At 43.0% G+C, this 21,312-nt stretch overlaps 6 protein-coding genes across 6 annotated transcripts in view; 4 read left to right on the plus strand and 2 right to left on the minus strand.

The window, feature by feature from the left end:
• Window positions 1-15,843, minus strand: part of pk (prickle) — a 77,994-nt gene extending 62,151 nt beyond the window's left edge. The window contains exon 1 of the mRNA XM_018012414.2: window positions 14,113-15,843. Within this exon, the coding sequence (XP_017867903.1) occupies window positions 14,113-14,204 (92 nt within the window). The 5' untranslated portion in view covers window positions 14,205-15,843. The remainder of the gene's footprint in view (window positions 1-14,112) is intronic.
• Window positions 5,923-8,294, plus strand: nec (necrotic). Its single transcript, XM_018012418.2, has 3 exons — window positions 5,923-6,144; window positions 6,220-7,569; window positions 7,634-8,294. Exons 1-3 carry the CDS (start codon window positions 6,129-6,131, stop codon window positions 7,777-7,779), a joined length of 1,512 nt encoding a protein of 503 aa, XP_017867907.1. The 5' UTR covers window positions 5,923-6,128; the 3' UTR covers window positions 7,780-8,294.
• Spn43Ad (Serpin 43Ad) lies at window positions 8,946-11,357 on the plus strand. The gene is made up of 3 exons (XM_018012420.2): window positions 8,946-10,071; window positions 10,163-10,313; window positions 10,407-11,357. The coding sequence occupies exons 1-3, from the start codon at window positions 9,091-9,093 to the stop codon at window positions 10,523-10,525; spliced, it is 1,251 nt and encodes a 416-aa protein (XP_017867909.2). The 5' UTR covers window positions 8,946-9,090; the 3' UTR covers window positions 10,526-11,357.
• Spn43Ab (Serpin 43Ab) lies at window positions 10,751-13,531 on the plus strand. The gene is made up of 4 exons (XM_018012421.2): window positions 10,751-10,894; window positions 12,059-12,954; window positions 13,030-13,174; window positions 13,255-13,531. Exons 1-4 carry the CDS (start codon window positions 10,864-10,866, stop codon window positions 13,374-13,376), a joined length of 1,194 nt encoding a protein of 397 aa, XP_017867910.1. The 5' UTR covers window positions 10,751-10,863; the 3' UTR covers window positions 13,377-13,531.
• An 831-nt stretch (window positions 15,844-16,674) lies between the features above and the next one.
• LOC108616904 (uncharacterized) lies at window positions 16,675-17,248 on the plus strand. Its single transcript, XM_018012423.2, has 3 exons — window positions 16,675-16,827; window positions 16,893-17,033; window positions 17,099-17,248. The coding sequence occupies exons 1-3, from the start codon at window positions 16,779-16,781 to the stop codon at window positions 17,167-17,169; spliced, it is 261 nt and encodes an 86-aa protein (XP_017867912.1). The 5' UTR covers window positions 16,675-16,778; the 3' UTR covers window positions 17,170-17,248.
• Spn43Aa (Serpin 43Aa) lies at window positions 17,185-18,795 on the minus strand. Its single transcript, XM_018012422.2, has 4 exons — window positions 18,638-18,795; window positions 17,683-18,557; window positions 17,473-17,617; window positions 17,185-17,404 (listed from the first exon to the last, which is right to left on the minus strand). Exons 1-4 carry the CDS (start codon window positions 18,645-18,647, stop codon window positions 17,280-17,282), a joined length of 1,155 nt encoding a protein of 384 aa, XP_017867911.1. The 5' UTR covers window positions 18,648-18,795; the 3' UTR covers window positions 17,185-17,279.
• Between the last annotated feature and the right edge of the window lie 2,517 nt (window positions 18,796-21,312).

Consider the following 21,312-nt stretch of genomic DNA (forward strand, 5'->3'; position numbering starts at 1 on the left):
TGGGCTTGGGTATGGGCTTGGGTATGGGCCTGAGCCTCTGGGTCTCTGTCATGCACTTTTACATGTTCGTGCGGCTGCTCCAGTTTTTTGTTGGCTCTGTGTTTTTCTTAGTGGGGCCTAGGCCAGGGTATTACCGTGCGATAATACCGCAATTCATCATTATTATATTGTGTCTGCAACATTGTTTTTGTTGTTGGGCCATGTTGGCACGTCAGCTGGCGGTCGGTCTAATGAACGGGTTCCGCATTTTGATATATTGACACGAAAACAAAAAGCGAAACAGCATAAAAAGCATAAAATAATACAAAGTACATCCACTTTTTATTCGCCGGTTAATCGTGTCTTAAATATCTATACATATATATATATGTGTGTATGTATGTATGCACATGCGTTGCATGCTGCTTGGGGCGTGGCTGGGCTGGGCAACGCCTCAATTAGGCGTTAACTGATTGGAATTCTAACGGCCATGCCACATGATTGCCGCAAATCTTTGTGCTCATTAGTCGGCGGCCTGGCAAACTCGGCTGCCAGCTTGTTTATTTAAATCTAAGCACCAACATTTGTCCCGAACTTACAGTCGCAGCGTGGCCAAATTATAGCAATTGGCCATGCTGCAGGCCCGACTCCAGCTTGAAACAACAAACTGGCTAAAGAGAGCCTGGCCGGCGCAATCATTAGGCTTACGCTTAAGCCTATGCTTACCATTTGGCTGCCCATGGAATGCTGGGCGATAAGGAAACGCTGGCCTAACGAATTTGCAACCTCAAATTTGGATCAATAAAAACAAAAAAGCAGCAGCAACAACAACAACAACAACAACAACAATGGCATCAGCTACAGCAACACGCAGCAAGAGAGACCACCAAAAATATAGGCAGCCAAAATTTAGAAAATTTCTGGGGAAATAATGAAACTGTGAAATACTCTTTTGAAAACTTTTGAATTGAGAAAGCTTATTATGTAAAAGTTGTATTTATATTTTATATTTATTTATTTATTTATTTTATTTTTCAATAGTTCAATTGCTACTATAATACAAAATAATTATATTATATGTTAAAAAATTGTTAGCCCAAAAACAAAGTAATTGCAATCTTTCATAGTAACATTAGGCGCACCTTAAAAAATATCTCTCTTTTTTTCCTAACTGTCTCCTGCCTATACGGGCCTTCTTTCTTTTCTAGATCTCTACTTAACTGAACTCGCCCATGCTGTAGCCTTAGCTGCATATACCCTATTCTCAGCGGCATTGGGCAATACAAAAAGCACTTTGTTAGCTGGCGGCGCAGTTGGCACAGAGAGACCAACCCAAAAAGCGCACAGAACAATGGCCAAAAGCGTAGCTGACCTCAGTGCGAGCATTTGGCCAAATGTGTGTGGGTGTAAGTTTGTGTAAGTGTGTGCAAGTGTGTGTGATTGTGTGCTAAGCTTAGCCCATTATGGCGCCTAACGTACGAAGCGTTGCAGGCAACAGAAGAACACTGAAAGAGAGAGAGAGAGAGAGATAGGTAGAGAGAGGGAGAAACAGAGAGAGGGCGAGACAGCGAGCTAGAACCAGTTGCAGTTGTGGATGCGGCTGCATCGGATGCTCATCAAAATGATTGCATCACGAAGAACAAATTTAAACGGCGATTACCGCCCAGCCACCCCCCTGCCGGACCCAGTCCGCCTTCTACTTCGGCTTTGGCTGCTATCCGTGTCCACTTTTTGGGGTACAGGCAATTTCTATAAATGCAGCTAAACGCATAAGCACAGCAACAACAACAGCCGCAACAACAACAACAACAGCAACGGCAGCAGCATCAGCAACACCAAGTCAGAGTCGTAGTCCATGTCCAAGTCAGAGTATGAATCTTTGCTTCGCTTGGATTTATGGGCTTTCACAAAATGCCGCTGTGATTAAGTTGCATGAAAATTATAGTTTCCCTAGAACTTTTATGTCGCTTTAATTGATGCAACTCCGGATGCGGTCCAGCCGGGCTGAGAGGCAGTTATGATCTTTGAGGCAAGTTGACAGATGAGCTCGCAGCATGCGGCAGCCAGCAGACAACTTGCGGCCAGTTGCAACAACTTTCAACAAGCTCGTTAAAAAAAGAACGCAAAACATTTGCTGGCTGAAGGGAGTATGTAGATATAATATATAATATTTATACATATGTACACATATATGTATTTATGTGCAGGCTGAGGCACGCAATTCCTGTGTAACGTCTGGCCAGCAGCACAAACTTGGCAACACACGCACACACATACATATATTTGCTTGCCTGCCAAACTGGCTAAATACGCTTGAAAAAATAACAACACGTTCTTTATACAATTACATTAGAAGGCCAATTAGCTGCAGTTCATGAAACTTTCGCTGCTTTATGCAGCACTCGAGCATGTCATTGGCCAATAAGCAGACGAGGCATGCAAGAATATGCATGCTGTTACAGAGCTAACTGCATGCATATTTCGGAAGTCATTTAAGCAGGCGACAATTCTGAAACGATAATTAACAGCCCATTGAGCAGGAAACTGATGGGGACTGTGGGACTTAAGAAAGTTCTACATTTTGATAGCTACCGACTCGTGACATGCAACAACATAGAACTTGCTTATGCAATGACTACAAATGATTTCTGCTTATATAGTCAACATCTCTGACTGTCTTCAGATGGCCAAAAGAGCGACACTCCATGACATATTCGTTTCCAAAGATGGCCTTATGAATCATTCTATAGGGAAACAAGCAAGTCACATATGCAAAAGCCGCTTCCTTTCCCAGCTCAAATCGCATGCCGCGGCCTCGACTCTAGTGGTCATTAATGCTCTCTTTTCATAGTAGTGTCTGCAGTTGTAGAATTTTGAAAGAATTTCTCGCACCTTTACCCTAGACATGCCTTTACCTTGCTTAACTGTACATTTGACTTCTTCTTGCCGCTCCCCTCGACAACAGCTCAACGCAATTTGTTGCAACTTGTCCGCCCGCGCAGCCAGCATTGGCACTGGCAAATTGGCAATTGCACATTTGAGGGACAAGTGTAAATATTGTGATTGCAAATACGCTTTCTGATTTATGACCGTAATTATATGCATACAGGGAAACATGCGGTACAGACTTGCATATATACGACAATATGCAAAATGAAATCGTGCGGCAAACGTGTAATTTAATGCGATTTTGTTGTAAGCAACGCCAACAACAAAGATGCAGAAATGAACAAGGTGATAGGGAGGAGGGAGAGAGAGAGGAAAGAGAGTGGGTAGAGAGAGAGAGAGAGAGCAGCAGAGTTGCAGCTGCAGCTGACGGGGCACAAATGAAAATGACAAAGTTGTGCGGCGCGCAGGCGCAGCCAGCTGACCGGCGTGGCACCCACTGTAACCACTGTAACCACTGTGCAAGCTCTTCGAGCCCACCGTCACAGTGCCTGCCAGTGTCAGTCCTTCAGTCTGCTTCGTACGGCTATCAGTTTAATGCTCGACTGACTTAACACGCAAATTAATTAAGTGCGACTGCGACTGCAACTGCGGCTTTTGCTTGTGTAGCCAACAAATTGCTTTGTGGTTGATCAGCAGCAACAGCAACAGCAACAACAACAGCAACAGCAACAGTGGCAACATGTTGCATACAAATTGTGGCAACATGCACATATCTGTGAATCTGCGCCTTGAACCCACAGCTTGACCTTGTCCCTGACCCTGACTATTAAGATGTTATCTATGCAGCTGCCGAATCGCATTCGCAACTGGAACACTGCCTGCAAGACATATATGCTTCGGCATAGCTCTGTCTTGTGTTGAGCGTATCGCAATCGCCATTCAGTTAATTCTACTTACATTTAGTTTACACTATGCTTTGCCGTCGTTAAAGGCAATAATCTAAATGAGCATTTTATTAAATCGAGATTGGCAATTTAGCATTATTTTATGCATATGTCTTCTGTGCATAAAATTAATTGAGATAAATATTTATGAACCTATTTAGTAATATCTATAATTTATGCTTTATGGATCTGTGGCAACAGATGTTGCTTGGGAAGTAGATGAGCATGATGGATCGATGTGGTATAAATGACATTTGTTGCTCATTAAATATGGTTTGAAAAGGGTATACTGTTTCATAGAAAGGAAGGCATATACATGAACATGACCTATAATATAGAGCTGAAGCGGGCTTGATGAGTCTCTTAACATCAATGAGATGATCAATCAACATTGATACTGCTTCCGAGAGTCAAACAGTCTCAAAAGCTATATAAACAGAGAACTGTTGAAATACATAATAAGATCAGTAGTTTGATTATATATTGGCTATATATAAAAAAAATAAAAAAAATAAAAAAATAAAAGTTTTATAAAATACTATGAAAATACAATACAATATATGGAAATGTACATATATACCAATATTATGGAATTCAACAAATAAAAGTCTGTAGAGAAAACAGTTTGCTGCAAGTTTTAATGCAATTTTTGCAGTGCATGAAATTAACTTTTTCAAGTGCCTTCGAGACAGCTGTCCAAATATGACAGAGATGACAAAAAACAGTCAAGCGAAAAGATAAGCAAAAAATTGTTTCGCATAACTGGAACTTTTTGTGTTTCTCTATGTGCGACAACCCTTCAAGCAGCAGGCAGCAAACTGTCTTCCTTTTTTATTTCATTTTTCATGTTTCACTTTGAACTCTTTCTTCTGCGCCTTCAGCCGTCGTAATTATTACAACAACCTGCTGCCGAGCTCTATCTACAGCTCTAGAATTTTACAAAAATTTATTGATTGCATTTTATGGAGCTCATATCTTTGCGCTGTGCACGTTCTCCAATACACTTGCCCCAATTTCCGAGGCAACGACGATGTCGGCGGCATGCGCTACACAGAGAGGGCGTTACGTGGCGGAGGGGCGTGGCATTGCTCACTTATGTGGGGAAGATATTGAGGCACGGAGCGTCATCGGCTCTAATTGGAGTAAATTATGTTTACACATTTAGTCGTGCAATTAGGTCAGGCACTTAGTGTGTGTGTGTGTGGTGTTAGTGTGTGTGTGTGTCTGATATCGTATGAAATGCATACTGAGACTCGCTTTTACATAATTAAGAACGACGTAGAGAGTAGAGGGTCGTGTGAGGTCTCCGCTACCGCTAGTTTTATCTCGCATTCGGATTTTGGAATACTTAATTAGTTCTCGCGCTACGATTTATGTGTAGCTCTTAGGAAATGGTTAGGAAATGCATTTACTAACAGGTTAAATGGGGAATGGCCTGACTAATATTTTACTATGGACGCATAAAAATGTCGGCAGGCATTAGATTTGACGTCATTAAGAACAGGAAAACGAGAAGTTATGAGTCGCACTCAGTTATCCGCTGGGAATGCTAAAAATATACAAGATCCAATTGGTTTTTTTTTTTTTTTTTTTTTTTCAATCTTCCAAGAGCCAACTTGTCTGAGTCAATGAATTGAACCTTCTCCGCTTGAGTCAGTGATCTGTTAGCTGTTGTTAATCGCTTAGAAAAATTTCACGTATTTTTCACATTTCAAACGGTAACACCCCAATGCACAATCGAAAACCCTGGATCGACTTGCAGTAGCGCATATTTTCCTTTATGTAATTAGAATTAAATATAAGCGGGGTTTTCCAAGAAACAGAGAAGGAGAGAGAAACAGACAGAGAGGGAGTTAGAAATAGAGAGCAGAGCAGAGAGAGACAGAGAGAGCTACAGAGAGAGAGTGGGAGAGCTCGAAGAGCTAGATTTCGCTCAACAGGTTTCGTTTCTCTTACATTTTCTGTTTCAGTTTTATTTCTTTTTTTTTAATATTTGCTCAGTGCTCGTCTTGACGCACCCACTGTTCTGCGGGAAGCGGTGCAGGGAGAGCCCAGTATTACGGACCGGTTATCAGCGCGCTTCTAGGGGCTCGCATATTCTCGCTGCTCCAACTTTTTGCCAAGCTCAGTTTGTTTTTAAAGCTGCAGTCGAACTGAGCTACCCAACAGACGATCGCGTCGAGACGCAAAAAAAAAACAAAACAAAAAAACCAGAGGAGAAGAATTATTTTTATAAGTTTATCTATATATACACATGTGTATATAGATATAAAGCAGCAGCTAAACGAGTTTCCCTCTCCGCAGTAATTGGTCGCCATGCCGAACAAATACTGTAAGCTAAGAACAATTGCGGCAAGATCCGATGTGCGAAGCTCTAACCAATGCTCTCTGTCTCATCTCTTTACAGCATCAGCAGCGCTGCTTCTACTGGGCAGCTGCCTTAGCCTTTGCCTGTTCCTCACACCCGCCACGGGGAACGGACAGCGTATTATAGACTATGGCAACATCGTCTTCAGCAGGCGCTCTGGCTTTGACAACCAGATACAGAGCAGATCCCGTGTCGCGGCTCCGGCCCAGAATAGAATCGGCACAGTTCCGGCAGCAGCATTGCCACCAAATATCCAGCAACAACAATATCCCGCCCAGCCGCCAGCTCCAGTTGAAGCTCCGGACGCATCTCTAACTCCTGGCGTCACGGTGCTTGGCATCGATGGCTCAACCGACCAGTCAGCAGCTGGTCAATCGAGAGGCCCGTCGGGTCCCACACGTCCGCCGGCTCAGTTCAATTACCGTGAGCGCTTCAGCTCCACACTCTTTCAGCCCATCTCGCGCAACAATGCTAACCGTAATGTCGTCTATTCGCCCTCCTCGGTGCACGCTATGCTGGCCATGCTCTACGGCGTCTCAGCTGGAGAAACGGCCACCGAGCTTCGATCGGCTGGTCAATTCGACCAAAATCAGTTGACGACAGCCATGGACTTTCAGCGGGTAAGAAAACTGGAGCGAGAGCTGCAGAATGCTCAACTGATCGTGGCCAATAAGCTGTTCTATAACCATGAACTAGCTATGGTTAATCCCGATTACGCACGCTATGCCCATCAGTACTTCAACTCGGAGATTGAGGGGGTCAACATGAAGCGATCGGCCAATACGGCAGCCCGAATCAATGCCTGGGCAGCGGACGCCACACGCAATATTATACGCGACCTGGTCAGCCCCAACGATATTGACGATGAGACCCAAGCACTGCTGGTCAATGCCATTTACTTCAAGGCGCGCTGGGCAAACGAGTTTTCAGCCATGGATACAACGCCGGACAAGTTCCGTGTGAACAGCAACAAGGCCATTACGGTGGCCATGATGTACAACGACGATGTGTTCGCCTATGCCGAGCTGCCAGAGCTGGATGCCGTAGCCCTCGAGCTGCCCTATGCCGGCACTGAAGTGTCCATGCTATTCGTCTTGCCCAACCAGGTGGATGGTCTGCCCCAGCTGGAACGGCAACTGGAGCGCGTGGATCTAAATCAAATCTCCGCACGTCTACGTCGAGAGATGGTCGCAGTGCGGCTACCCAAATTCCGCATTGAGTTCGAACAGGATGTGACGCTTCCGCTGCAGGAGTTGGGCGTGCGTCGCATGTTCACTGCCAACTCACAGGTGAATACCATACTGATGCGACCCGTGAAAGTGTCTAAAATACTGCAAAAGGCCTTCATTGATGTCAACGAGGCTGGCTCTGAGGCAGCAGCTGCCACATGTAAGTTGAGACGCCTTCCAGCTGCAATTCAAAATTCACCTATTTATGCCATCTCTTTATATAGTTGCCAAATTTGTGCCGCTGCTGCTGCCAATGAAGTCACGCGAATTTATTGCCGATCATCCATTCCTGTTCGCCATACGCACACCTGAATCGGTGCTTTTCATTGGGCATGTGGTCCAGCCGCCGCAGATCAACGCTAGACAGTAGAGCCGTCCTTAGCCCCTAAGTTAACTGTACGCATTTGCTATTTGTAATACGTATTCGTAATTTTTACATTTACTCTAATATACACACACACACACACACACTCATCGTGTTAGATAACCTTTGCGCTGCACCTCGCAGATTGCCCAGCATTTGTGCCTTTTCCAGCTGAATCGTTAGCCTTTGGCTTTTGCCCGCTAAAAGCTCGGCAAACCCGTTTCGCTCAGCAGAGAGGCCCCTTAGGCTATTAATGGTAGCTGGTAGCTGATCGCTGGTAGCTATAACAATCTTTTACGTACGCCAATGGCCAATGTCATATAAACAAATGCAAATTTCATCAATCGTAACTTCCTCAATTCAACGCGCCTCTGGAAAGTCCAGCGACAGGTTTGCCTCCCGATGACTAAGGCGAAAAACCCCTTGAGAGAACTACTAAGAGTGAGACAAATGAAGCGTCTATCGTTGACATTGCATCATCACGACAATACAGAAATAAATAAATTGTAATAATAAATCAACGGACTGGCAAAGTTCTTGGGTAGAATAAAAACATGGGGACTTACGAACTGGAATCATCAATTGTAGATGTTTGTTTACGCAAATATGTTGCTGATAAGAAAAAAAACGGGTTTTTTTCTCATTGAACGCGTAGGTATTTAAACCGAAGCTGAAATTCTCTGAAATGATGTGAGTTAAATGATTTGAGATAGCAGATTATAGATCTATTATTATTTTGGCAAAAATGGGGTTCAAACTAGATTACCCAGGATTATGGATTATGCGAAAGAATAAACCTTATTCCCAAAGTTTTATATCATTACGATTTTATTTACTGATACCCAAGAATATATTTGTGCAATATAGTTTAATCATAATATATTTTTATTTATATGTGGTTTGAATATATATTCTCTCTGAGAAATATTCTTTATATCTTTAAGTTAATTGATTACAAATACATTTCTAATAGCTTTAATGGATCTGCGGAATCTGCTCAAATCTTGACAGTGCTGGCAATTAGGTCACTTACTAGATAATCATTCTATCTCATTCAGCTGTCATGCGGAGTCAACCTACCCTCTCTCGCTCGCTCTGTCTTATCAGAATTTCAATTAAAAGCAACTTTGAGTGTTTTTTTTGTAGATCTTAAACCGGCTCTGTGTCGCCGCCACATTCTGTTTTGATTTTCCGGCTCGCGTGTTTCTTTAATTGAGTGTGAGCTCTGGTGGCAACAGCAGCAACAGAAACAGCAACAGCATCAGCATCAGCTTGAATTTAAATCTTAACTCAATTTAAAGCTTGGAAATACCCCCAATGAGTTACGTTAACTGCAGACGACTTCTAGTCGTAACAGCTGTCGTGCTTCAGCTGCTGCTGCTGCTCAGTAGCGGTGCGAACGGCAATCCGGCAGCTGCTTTAAGCGGATCTACCGAACGCTTTGGCCTGCGCCTGGCCACGAGTCTGGGCCTGGCACAGCCACACAGCAATGTCGCTGTCTCCCCGCTGCTCCTGCAAACGGCTCTCACTTTGCTCTATGCTGGCGTCACGCCCAGCTCGGCGCCAACAGCTCAGCAGCTGCGCGTGGCTCTGGAGCTGCAATATTTGGGTACTCCGGAGCAGTCGGTGCAGCAATTCAAGCAGCTGCTGGCGGATCTGAAGCAGGAGGTGGCCATCGGCTGCCAGCTGCGACTGCTCAGCGAGCTCTACACTCAGCAGCGCTACACCTTCAGCTTTCGGGATGAGTTTGAGGCGCGTGCCGGTGCTTTGGGCATAGGCGTGCATCGTCTGGACTTCGACAGCTGGGCAAGCACAGCACAGCAGATTAACTATGACTTCCTGAGGCGCAGCAACTACAGCGTGGGTGAGCTGGTTAGCAGCCATTTGCTGGAGTCCACCAGCGGCTCGGACACTCCCTTCTTGCATGTCTCGGCGCTCACATTTCGCGCACCCTGGGCCCAGGCCTTCGATGCACAGCAGACGCAGCGCATCAACTTCTTTACCGAGGGCAGCCGCAATTCCAAGCTAGTGGATGCCATGTTCATGCAGCATCGCCTCCGCTATGCGGAGCTGCCCTCGCTGGATGCCTGCGCCGTTGAGCTGCCCTATGCCACAGCGGGCCTCAGTCTGCTCATCATTTATCCCAATCAGCCGCTGGGCTTGGCCCAACTGGAACGCCAGCTGCAACGCATTGATCTGCATCAGCTACGTCGAATGCTGAGCGAACGCAAAATCGCTTTAACCCTGCCCAAGTTCAGTTTGTTGGCCCACACCGAGCTGCGAAGGGTTCTGGAGCAAGTAAGTTAAATTCTTAAATGATATATATAAGATGTTTCTGAATCTAACTGTATATAGTATATAATACAACAAAATTTCTCTCTGCCTGCAGCTGGGCCTGTCCAAGCTCTTCACACCCGAGGCTCAGCTACACAATGTATTCAGCTCAATTTTGTTCAGCTCGGCGCCACATTTGACCGCTGTGCCCCACACCGTGCTGCTCGAGCTGAATGAGGCGGGCGGTGAGGCGGGACAAACTTTTGGTAAGCTCTCAAATTTAGCTTAAGACTTTGGTATTTCTTTTGACTACAGCTGCATTTTATTGTTTTCCCCTCCGTCCCCTCTCACTCCTTCAGTGGCTGCCTTCACCGATCTATTTCGCAGCACATTATCCCTGGTGATCAATCATCCGTTCTTCTATGCCGTCGGCAATGAGAAGACCCTGCTACTGGCGGGCCATGTGGTCGACATCTAGAATCGAGGACCAGAGTCTAGCGCAAAGGTTATCGGCTTATCAGCGCTCCGTCAAGGTGATAAACGATCTGTAAACAAAGCAATAGACGAAAAAAAAAACAGCCAGCTGATCGACTAATTTACGAGAATCTAAGACGTAATCGCAGCTCCAAAAGTCTCTCACAGCCAGCCACGAATTCAGTTCACATTCGGACGCTCAACGCGCGACGACGCAAAATATTAATCAAGCGAAAACAGTTTCTCTAAACGCACACACATACACACACACACATAGAGTAATATATATACACACATACATATATGTGTATTTATTTCGCATATATATAAATTGAAACAATCATGACGCTCAGCTCAGTGCAGTGCCTATTACGTAAGCCTCAATTATTGCCTATAAGATCTTTATAAACTTGTACTCGAGCATACACAAACAAAAACCAGTCTCAATGGTCTACGAAAAAGCAAAGTGACAATATTTATGGCTCGATTTATTGATAAAAATTACAATAAACCACAAAATGAAAATGAACAACGTTTGAATACCCTAGACACTGAAATTTATACATTTAATATATATATTTGTTTTATTTTATAAGATGAACTTGACTGATAATGTAAAGCTTATCAGCTGTATTGAAGTGGTTCAATGTTAATATGTTAATATGATTATATTGGATTTTGATCTATAGTAGCTTTACTGCCTTAAACTACGCGCAGCATCTCTACCAAATCATTGCAATATATTTTGGGTGAAAGTCAAGTTAGATTAGATAAGAAATTATTTAGCTAAGATTTGGGTATTATTATAAATAATATATGTATATTTCTACATACGATTCTTCTCAATTACGTTACTCGCTTTATAACACAGCTGGAATACCCCATCTCTGCTCAGTATAACTAGCCAAGAGAACTAATGGATTGTTTATGGTCTATCATAACAGAATCAAGGCTCTTCAGAGACAATCGAACAAGACAACGCGACACATAATTTAATTGGAATTTTATTCCAAAATAATGGTCTCGTATGCATATATCTATGTGACAGATGTTGATGATGACAATAGTTGTCTGTGTGGGCAAACAAGAACCCAAACTCGAGATAAGATTCATAGCTATAAAAACTTCTAAATGGTATATTACAGAACTCTTGGGGAGCTTGTCACATCGTTTTCTTCTCATTTGTGCAAAGATTAGCTTCTGTTAATATTTTGTTTGGGACCAGCTTTCAAATCTCTTTTGCATTTGCATATCAAGTATCAGATTTTATCTGAGATCGCATTAACTGACTCTGATGAGAAAAGATATTTGTTAAGTCTCAGCAAGATTTAGATAAAGATTTACCTACAAAAAATCGATTAATTTCTATATAATATTCAGGCAAATAAAAAATTATTTGGTTATGGAAATATTACTGCAAATTTGGTAAGCTGTCAGATTTAATAGAAAATAGCTAAATCCTATATTTAATAATATCTAAAATATGCCCTTTTTTCTGAAGTATTTTGCACTCTACTACAATAAAACTTTTTACCAGTTTCCTTGGCAATTCTCGGCAGTTGCCAAGCGAGAACCTCGGCCGGCCTAGATGCTGCCCGGGATCGCAATCTGCTCGCTGCCGATCTCTACAATGCAGTGGGTGCGGAGCGACTCAATGAGAATGTTGTGATTGGCACCGCCGCCATACAGACCTCGATGGCGCTGGCCTTCTTCGGGGCCAAGGGCCAGACAGCCATAGAGCTGAAGGAGGGCATGCGCTTGGGCATTGGCGATGCGGATCAGGTGTCGCAGCGCCATGGCAGCTTCCAGCAGGCGCTGACGCGCGACAACAATCTGCGGCTGGCCAACAACATCTACATCAACGAAAATCTGGAGTTCAAGAACTCATTTCGTGATGTGGCTCAACGTCAATTCGACTCGAACATTGAGAAGCTCGACTTTCATCCGCCGTATAACAAGCGCACTGCGGCTGCCATTAATCAGGCTGTGGCGACCAAGACAAATAATCAGATTAAGGACATACTCAGGGCGGAGCTGCTCAACGATCGCACCGAGGGAGTCATTGTGAATGGCGTCACGTTCTCCGCGCCCTGGCAGAAGGCCTTCAAGCTGGAAAAGACAAAGAGTCGCAGCTTCCGCACGGGCGATGGCCAAAACGTCAATGTGGAGACCATGTGGACGTTGCAGAACTTGAACTATGCCGAGGTTAGCAGCCTGGACGCCAAGGTGTTGGAGTTGCCCTATCAAAATCAGGAGTTCTCAATGATCTTACTGCTGCCCAATCGCAAGGATGGCCTGCGTGCCCTCCAACAGAGTCTGGTGGGCAAGAATCTGCTCACCGAACTGGGCTCGATGAGCATGCAGAAAGTGGAGGTGGAGCTGCCCAAGTTCAGTGTCACTTTCGGCCTCAGCCTGGAGAAGCCTTTCAAGCAGGTGCGATAGCAGTTGAAGTAGTAGAAGAAATTCTAAGTCTAACTCTATTCATCTATTCATCTGTTCTCCATCTAGCTGGGCGTTACGACCATGTTTTCCCGCGAAGGAGACTTTGGTAATATGTACCGCATGTTCGTCAGCCACTTCATCAACAACGTCGAGCACAAGGCCCATGTGGAGGTCTCTGAGGCGGGCGTCGAGCAGCCTCTGGAGACGAGTGGTAAGCTATAGCTTGCTATATTTCTCTTTGACAATTAATACCCTATCTTTCTCTCTCTCTCTTTCTTCTCACTCCCTCAGTTTTGAAGGGCTTGTTCTCGCGCTCGAAGAAATTTGAAGCGGATCATCCATTTGCCTTTGCCATCAAATACAAAGATTCGATTGTCTTCATGGGACACATTGCTAATTATGCTTATGTCTGAGCTCAAATTTTACCCTCCAGCTAAGTTGAGGTGCAAATTAACTATCAAATTTATTTGTTTTCTTTTCTGTTTTTATGTTTTTAGTTAATGAAGGCAAATTTGATTAGCAATCAAATTAAAAGAAATAAATTTTGAATGTCGCCAGCATAAACAAATCGTAAATTTATTATTTATAGTGCTGTAGAAAAGCAGAGTAGCTGAGAACAGTTAGACGATTGCAATAAATTTGTAACCTAATGGTTATTTAATACACTGTATTTAACAGGAATGTGGGTTAAAAGAGAACAAGATGTTTATATACCTCTGTCTTATTCGAATTGGTATGCTAAATATAGATAAACTAACGTAAAAGAGTTCTGGCTATGGGGTAAAGACTTTCTGCATATTCAATTTTACAGAATATGTTCAAGTGAATGACATCGGACGTTGCATTACAGGGTATGTACTAGTCAGCAGCTTTTGGATATACATGCTTATTAAAATTAGAAATTCCAAATTTAGCCTTGACAATTGATTCTAATCAAGAAATTCGATTGGAATTTTGCTTATTTTAAGAGTCTTAAAAACAATGGAGCAGAATGATCAAATATTGAGATAACATCAAAAATATTAAATAACCTAAGCAGCTATACGAAATTCGCAGCAAAATATATAACGAAATACAAAATGCAGGTAAATGAAATCATGTTTTAATTATCAGCTCTCGAGATCTTTTATATTTTTTGTCCGGACTCACCTTTCGAGCTCCAAATGCATTTGATTTGTGGTATCCATATTAAAATCCTTGCTGAGACGCTTATCGGCTTTGTTGTTTCGCTTGATTTGCATTCACAAATATATTTAACACACACACACACACTGATGTATATCAACATACATATGTAGGTAGGTATTTGTGCACACACATAAATTAGGATTTCAACACATTTCCTATTAATTTGCCAACAAAAAAAGGCGCTGAAGGTGACTTGAGGTGAAGCCAAGCGCAGGCGCAGCCTTTTATTTATTTCTATCTTTACTCTTTACACTTTATACTTTACTCTTTATTATTATTGTTGCTATAATTTATTGGATTTTCTGTCGCGTTTTCCTAATCACACATAAATCAAGCAAATTCTTGTTTATTTCTCTTGGACTCCTTGTCGTTGTTGTTTTTGTTGTTTTTGTTGTGACAGCATCTAGTACAAATCTTTATGTGCAGTTAATTTGGTTCAATGGCTGCCTGGCAAGTGGAAACTGGTTGGCATTACACTCGATATTTGGTATTTGGAAAAGCTCAATGAGAGTTGGCCAAGTGGGAAATTTAACGCGTCACATTAATTGCTGCATTTTTTGTAGCCACTGCGCTTCATTTGACGCGAAATTGTCGCACTGTGGGGCGAATCGTGCAGATATTTTGAGAGCATTTAAAATAATTGATGCGCGTTTTCCACTTTTACTTCTGCTGCACTCACACACATACACAGACGCACGCATTCACACACTCAAGCCGAAGGAGACGGGAAAACTGGTCAACTATTTCTTCTTATTTATTTTGCGCATGTAGCGCTTAATGCCTGACAGCCTGGACGGCTGGAAGGCTGCCGTTTTTTCCCTCCTTCTACTCTTTTTTTTTTTCTCTTTTTTGTAGGTAGCCTGAGCCAACAAAAACAAACAAGCTACCGATTCTGACGGCCAGATAAGCCCAGCGCACACACGCGTGGGCGGCAAAGGTGGGCAAAGGAGCAGGGAGTGGGTAGCGCGACGCGGGCAGCTGCACACTGCAGTTTCTTATTCGCGCAAACTAAACACGCACAACAACAAAAGACGTGAAATTGAGCTAGACGCGTTCAGAGCAGCGCATGCCGAAATACGTCTGTCTCGCTTGACACTAATACACAGACTGCACGATCCTCGAGCGCGCACAATTGTGCACCTTACGAGCACACAAAGCCGAATGCTCTCTCTCTCCCATACACTCATACTCATACTCTCTTTTGGCTCCAACTTCAAATGCAACTTCAACTGTTGCGTCGGCTGGCGCTCTCACGAGCTCTTTTTCACATGCTCTCTCTCATATTGACGATCGCTCGGTTGAGTAAGAATACTGGTTACTAAAATACTGGGCACGCTTGCGCTGCCGCTATTGTTGGCGCTGCGTCTGCTCCATGTAATTGTTGTTGTAATTGTAATTCTTGTAGCGCGCCCTCGCTTCATCGCTTCATCGCTTGTGGCCAGCAGCTGCCGCTGCAGCAACGCGGGCAGCGACGTCTGGCTTCCCTATCTTCTTCCTTGTCTCTCGGCTCTCTTCCTGCTGTCCCTTTGTTAGATTTGTTTGTACTGCTTGACAAGTTTTTCTTTGTTTCATGTTGGCTTTGCGACTGGAATTTCAAGTGGGCACAGTCCAGCACCCTATTCCTCTATCTATACCTATCCCATTCCCTCCGCCCTCCTTCCACACAAACCAGCGCAGCAGGTGCAGCTGCAGGCGCAGGCTAAGGCGCTTTTAAAACAAATGCCACAAATGTCTGAAGAGCTCCCTCTCCCCATTATCGGATCGATCTGATCTTGCAGGGGCAACACGGCCTATGCCAACTGACTGCTAAGCTTAGCGCATTTCAATGCCCTTTAACCATTTGGCATGCACTTTGCAAGACTGGGAATTAAAAGAAAATATATATATTATAAAAAAATATAAATATAAATTTAAAATATATAAAATTTAGCAGAGTGAAAAATTACTTTTTTTTTATTTTTAATATCAAATATTTTTGAACAAAGATATATTATTAGGAAATGGTGTAGTGTTACCAAAAATACTTTTTAGTTTTCTTAGTCTTCCTTTTACATATTTAAGATTTTATATATACAATTATATATCAAAATAATATTTATATATGTATATTATATATATATATATATATATTTTTTTTTTAGTTTTAATACCAAAATTTCTAGAGGTATATCTTCAAACCTTCTTCACTCTACACCCCGATTTTTTCTGAGTGTCTGAATTCACAATGAGTTCTTAATTCCCGAACATATTTCGGAATAAATTGAATGTTTTAAATATGTTGTATGCATAATATAAAAGAGAGCACATAATTCTTATGGCTTTCCTTAATTTCTTCTTATCTTTTCATTTATTTCTTTCGTTTTATTAATTTTTACCTTTTTGTTGTGCCTGGCTTTTTGGGTCACACGTAAAGTGGACGAGGCATATATAAAAACCCAAAATTATGGCTGTTTGTATATATTTTCAGCATGTCGAAACGTGTGTAAAAAGCCCAATAACTATCCAAGGCCTTTTCAATATGGCCTATCCAAGCGGGGCTAATCAATTCTATTAAGCAATTAAGCACGGTTTAGCTAAGTAGAATGGATTTCTAGTGGAAGTTTTTATAGATCAAGAACATTTCAGAGATGAAGATCATTTTGTTGCTACTTTCGACATTAGCTCCCCTCAGCCTGGGTTGGTATGACTTCCATATCACATATTGTATTGTCTACATTAATGTAGATTTTGATTCTTTATAGCTCGAAATTTGTATATACCCAGCCAATGTGAGTCCACCCTGCTCCCTTTAGAAGTTTGCGCCTATGTGGGATGTTTTATAAATATTGATCAAAGGGATATCGAATTCATTAACTGTGAACGTGAACTGAGAGGAAGGCCACGTAGGTTATCAATTGAAATGACCCGATCGATTTATTTAAAGTCCATTTTCCCAACTCTATTTTAGCCCTGAACTTTTACTCGGAGGGTAAGTGCGGCCCACTGTTGGTGCCCAAATGCGAAACTTTTGATTTCTAAATAAAACGTTTGAGCTGAAATTGACTCTGAAATTTATTCAAGTTGATGAATGCTTAAATAATGAAATGACATAAAATAATATTGCTTGAAAAATGTCTTATAAAACGACTTCAGAACTTGACAATGTGTCCGGTGAAGTAAACCGCGTGCTGATCGCGTATGAGGAACACAAATGGATGATCGGCCACGAATGTCTTGGGATCCAGAGGCAGAGACATGGGCACCCCAGCAGCATCTAGATGGGAGAAAGATTGTTAAGATCAGCTTATGTGATAAAAGGGCAGTTAGGAAGGTCGCACGTACAGCTAACTCCAGCAGCCTCGCAGCCGATCTCGTTGACATCGATGAAAGTCTTGTGCTGCACCTGGGTGATGCGGGTGCCAATGGGCGACTCATCGAAGATGTTGCTAAAGTCGGCCGCATCCGAGAACATGGCTTTGATGCCCATCTAAGGACGGCATCAAATATGAATATCTGTGTACCGGGACGAGGCCCTAGTTAATAATAACAAACCTTGAACAAAGTGGGCTTCAGATCGGTGTCAAACTCAAACTTGAACTTGGGCAGATAGACAGAGACACTTTGCCATTGCCAGCGATCCTCGAGCAGCTTAAAGTCGACACCCTTCAGCTGCTGCTCCAGCTGCTGCAGACCCGTGCGCTTGTTGGGCAATATGAACCACATGGTCATATTGATGTTCTCGAAGAACAGCTCAATTGCCTTGGCGTCGAGCTCGGGATAGTCGGCATAGTAATACCAGTTGTCGGCAAACATGGTGGGCACCTGAATGGAGCGCTCCTCGCTCAGCCAGAAGGCGCGATCCTTGGTGTCCTCGTCATTGAATGGACGCGCCCAGCGTGCCTTGAAGTAAATGGCATTGATCAGTGCCACATTGGTGTCCGGCTCCAGTGCCTCCACCACATGCTCAATCTTGCCTTGAGTCTTCTCCTTGACCCAATCGTTGATGCGCTTCAGTGCCTCGTCTTCGTTGTCGAAATTGAGACCCTCAACACCAGAGTCGAAATACTTTTCGGCTACCTCACGGAAATGTGGAGTCACCTTTAGCTTCTCGCGCGTGTAGACTTTGTTGGCGATCTCCAGCACCGTCTTGGACTTGATGTACGAGTGCAGCAGACGATGGTAGCTTTCGGCGAGGCCGTCTTTGCTCTCCTTGGCGGAGACATGCAGCGTGCGCTGCAGCTCCGATGCAGTGCGGCCCTCGGCGCCGTAGTAGGCCAGGCCCAAAGCCAGCTGGACGGACACGGGCGAGATTACTACATTCTCGTCCTGGCGATCGGTGGCCAAGGTCTGGAACAGTTCGGTGGCAAACAAGTTGCGTTCTTTGATGGTATTCGCTGCAGCCAGCAGCGGCAGCAGCAGCAGCACTACTGCAAGACAACAACAAACAACAACAATTCGAATCGGTTCAGTCAATGCCCGGCCGAATGCTGGGACAACAACAACTTACAGTGGTTCATTGCGCTTGCGTGGACAACTCAAGACTAAAAGTGAAATGGCCATAGAAGCTGTCATTTATACCTGCGCCAGGAATCAGAATCACCCAGAATAAAGCAAAGCAGCGACGTTAGCAGCGCTGCTGGCTGCGACAGCGACGTATGTGCTGCGCATGCCAAGCAGCCAAAGCAAATAAAAGATAAAGCATGAGACAGCAAGAACAAAAAGAAAGGTAGGTGGCGCAGGAATGACTGCTTCTTCTGGTGGCTTCTGGACGCTCAGAAATACTGGGAACAGATCGCACGCTCTCACACACACTCTCGCACAGAGGGCTCACCCCCTCTCTCTCTCTCTTTCTCTCTGTCTAGTTGAGAGTGCGCGCCCACTTTACACTTGTTGCCCTTTTCTTTTGTTTGCTTTGGGCTATTTTTTTGTCTTTTTTGTTTTTTGCGAGCGGATAAACGCGCTTACCGCTTCAGCTCGGCTGTCAAATTAAAGCGCGCGCGTTCACAGTGCCTGCTAAAGGTGCATTAACTTGAAAATGCATGTTTTATGCGTTGCATTCAAATTGTTTATTTTCGTATTTGTTTAGATAATGCGAACATAAACAAAACGCAGCTAAACCAAACAGTGCATTGCGTAAATTGTTTATCGACTAATGTACCAACACACACTCACACTCAGACTCACACACACACATGCACATGCACATGTGACGGCATGCTTAACAGCGTTCCAATTAAACGCAACACGCACACATAAAATTTATGCGTGCAAGTGGAGAAGGCGACTGACTCGGCGCTCTTGGCCTGGCCTTATCCAATTTTTTATCATTAAAAGGGGAGCCACTGCTGCTGTTGTTCTTGCAATCCGTTCTTCTCTTTTTTCCCTTTTGGGGGCAGGTATCAAAGTACCGAAATTTGTTATTTATGCACAGTTTGTGTGAAATGCTAATAAATTTTAATGGAATTTTAAAAACATGCTTTATGGCCGGACTGAAGGAGGTGCATAAATACACATATGAAGCCAAAAAGGCGAACAATTTATGAGAGTTTAACACAAATTTAAGCAAACGGCTGTTCAGCTTTGTATTTATGATTAAGTATCGTAAAATTTGATTTCTTTTCGACTACTGTTTGCGATAGTTTATTAATTCTGGCTGAGAGTTGAAAAAACGAGATAAAACACTTTCAGCTAAAGAGTTGTTCAAGCAGCTTTTGACTTAGGCTTATATATTGGCTTATATACTGGCAACGACCGAAGCTGCCAAAGCTGCTGACCGTTCTGATTGAATGATTTCACTGATCGAGACAAACCATGTTAAAGATCGTGATGTTGTTGTTGTTGTTGTTGTTGCTGTTGGTCCAGCTAAGGAGTCTGTTGTTGTCTTTATAGATACACAGCACGGCAGCCAAGCCAGAGCTAAAAAAAAAAAAAAAAGGAATGCCGATAAAAAAGCGTCTTGGGGCTTGGACAGCAAAGTCTGATGCGCGGCAGGTCGACAGGCGACAGGCGTCAGGCAACGAACAAGAGGGCGGTGCATTGGCTGCATGCAACGGCAGCAAAATGCTGCTGATAAAAATAACTTGCCACAAACAAAAAACAAAAATGGAGAAGAAGCAGCAGCAGAAACAACGCTCTTTTGAGCCGTGCGGAAAAGCACAAGAATGATGAGCCAGCAATAACAACAACAACAACAACAACAACAACAGCAACAATAAGTAGAAGAAGAAGCAGCCGCAGCTGAAGAGCAACACGAATTATGTGATCGGTGCAGCATCTCTCTCGCTGTGTGGGTTTCGTATCTCCAGCTCTGCGTGCACGTAACCCAAAACCAGTTGATGATAGAGCAAAAAACTAAGAAGGCAACAAGCGAGAAAGGGAATGAATAAGCCAAGAGCAGCCAAAGTGAAAGAGTTGGAGACAGTGAAAGAAAAAAACAAAAAAAAAAAAAAAAACAATGAGTGCTCGCAAAAAAACAAGAAGAAGAAAACCCTTTTTTGTTCTAAGCATAAACAATAAAAATGTTCACATAACTTTGTACAAAATAATTGCGATTTGCATAGCAACAAGTACAAACAGAGAGCAGCAAAGTGGTACCATGATCATCTCTTGAAGATCATCTATTGCGTGCGCACTCAATGGGAACTGCTTTCAGCGGGGTACTTAGAAAGGTGAATTGTCCTACTTAAACAGCGGGTCAGCTTTCCAGAGTACAAACTAATGCAGATCTCACAGAGATAGCCTTGAGAAAGTATGAAGAAGACCCACATTATTTTTGTGAATGTCAACTAAGAAAATTGGCATGACGCCAAAATGAACTTGATTACAAAGAGTTGACGAGCAATTATAATAGATAATTGGCTCAGGAGAAAAAGAAATGATCTACTAAGTTGCAGAGCTTCAACAGAATATATCGTTGGGTAACTGAAAATATTATTCTAGTATAGATTTTGTATTAATAAAAATTCGTGTTTTTTTTTTTTTTTTTTAGCTTTCACTTTTATCATTCACTTAAGATCCCATTATAAAAACTAACAAAATAAAAAAAAATATTTGAACTTATTTTCAAAATGAGCATGAAAATTGGACTTTTTCATCCGTCGTCTCTTTTATCTCTCACCCCATATACAGGGTGGGGCACAATTGGTGAGCGAAAATCTTATTTGAGCTATATTTTAAGCTTTC

The sequence above is a fragment of the Drosophila arizonae genome, chromosome 5, assembly GCF_054131065.1.
Source record: "Drosophila arizonae isolate 15081-1271.41 chromosome 5, UAZ_ARI_1.0, whole genome shotgun sequence".
NCBI classification, from domain to species: domain Eukaryota; kingdom Metazoa; phylum Arthropoda; class Insecta; order Diptera; family Drosophilidae; genus Drosophila; species Drosophila arizonae.

Bases quoted from the DNA above. Each gene is read 5' to 3' on its own strand.
- Spn43Ad (XM_018012420.2), top strand. From the start codon at position 9,091: ATGAGTTACGTTAACTGCAGACGACTTCTAGTCGTAACAGCTGTCGTG. The intron at 10,072-10,162 runs GTAAGTTAAATT...CTCTGCCTGCAG, and splicing joins TGCGAAGGGTTCTGGAGCAA to CTGGGCCTGTCCAAGCTCTT. The intron at 10,314-10,406 runs GTAAGCTCTCAA...TCACTCCTTCAG, and splicing joins TGAGGCGGGACAAACTTTTG to TGGCTGCCTTCACCGATCTA.
- nec (XM_018012418.2), top strand. The intron at 7,570-7,633 runs GTAAGTTGAGAC...CTCTTTATATAG, and splicing joins TGAGGCAGCAGCTGCCACAT to TTGCCAAATTTGTGCCGCTG.
- Spn43Aa (XM_018012422.2), bottom strand. The intron at 17,618-17,682 runs GTTTGTTATTAT...TGCCGTCCTTAG, and splicing joins TGAAGCCCACTTTGTTCAAG to ATGGGCATCAAAGCCATGTT. The intron at 17,405-17,472 runs GTACGTGCGACC...TCTCCCATCTAG, and splicing joins CGAGGCTGCTGGAGTTAGCT to ATGCTGCTGGGGTGCCCATG.
- Spn43Ab (XM_018012421.2), top strand. From the start codon at position 10,864: ATGACGCTCAGCTCAGTGCAGTGCCTATTAC. The intron at 10,895-12,058 runs GTAAGCCTCAAT...ACTTTTTACCAG, and splicing joins CTCAGTGCAGTGCCTATTAC to TTTCCTTGGCAATTCTCGGC. The intron at 12,955-13,029 runs GTGCGATAGCAG...TTCTCCATCTAG, and splicing joins TGGAGAAGCCTTTCAAGCAG to CTGGGCGTTACGACCATGTT.
- LOC108616904 (XM_018012423.2), top strand. From the start codon at position 16,779: ATGAAGATCATTTTGTTGCTACTTTCGACATTAGCTCCCCTCAGCCTG. The intron at 16,828-16,892 runs GTTGGTATGACT...GATTCTTTATAG, and splicing joins ATTAGCTCCCCTCAGCCTGG to CTCGAAATTTGTATATACCC. The intron at 17,034-17,098 runs GTAGGTTATCAA...ACTCTATTTTAG, and splicing joins TGAACTGAGAGGAAGGCCAC to CCCTGAACTTTTACTCGGAG.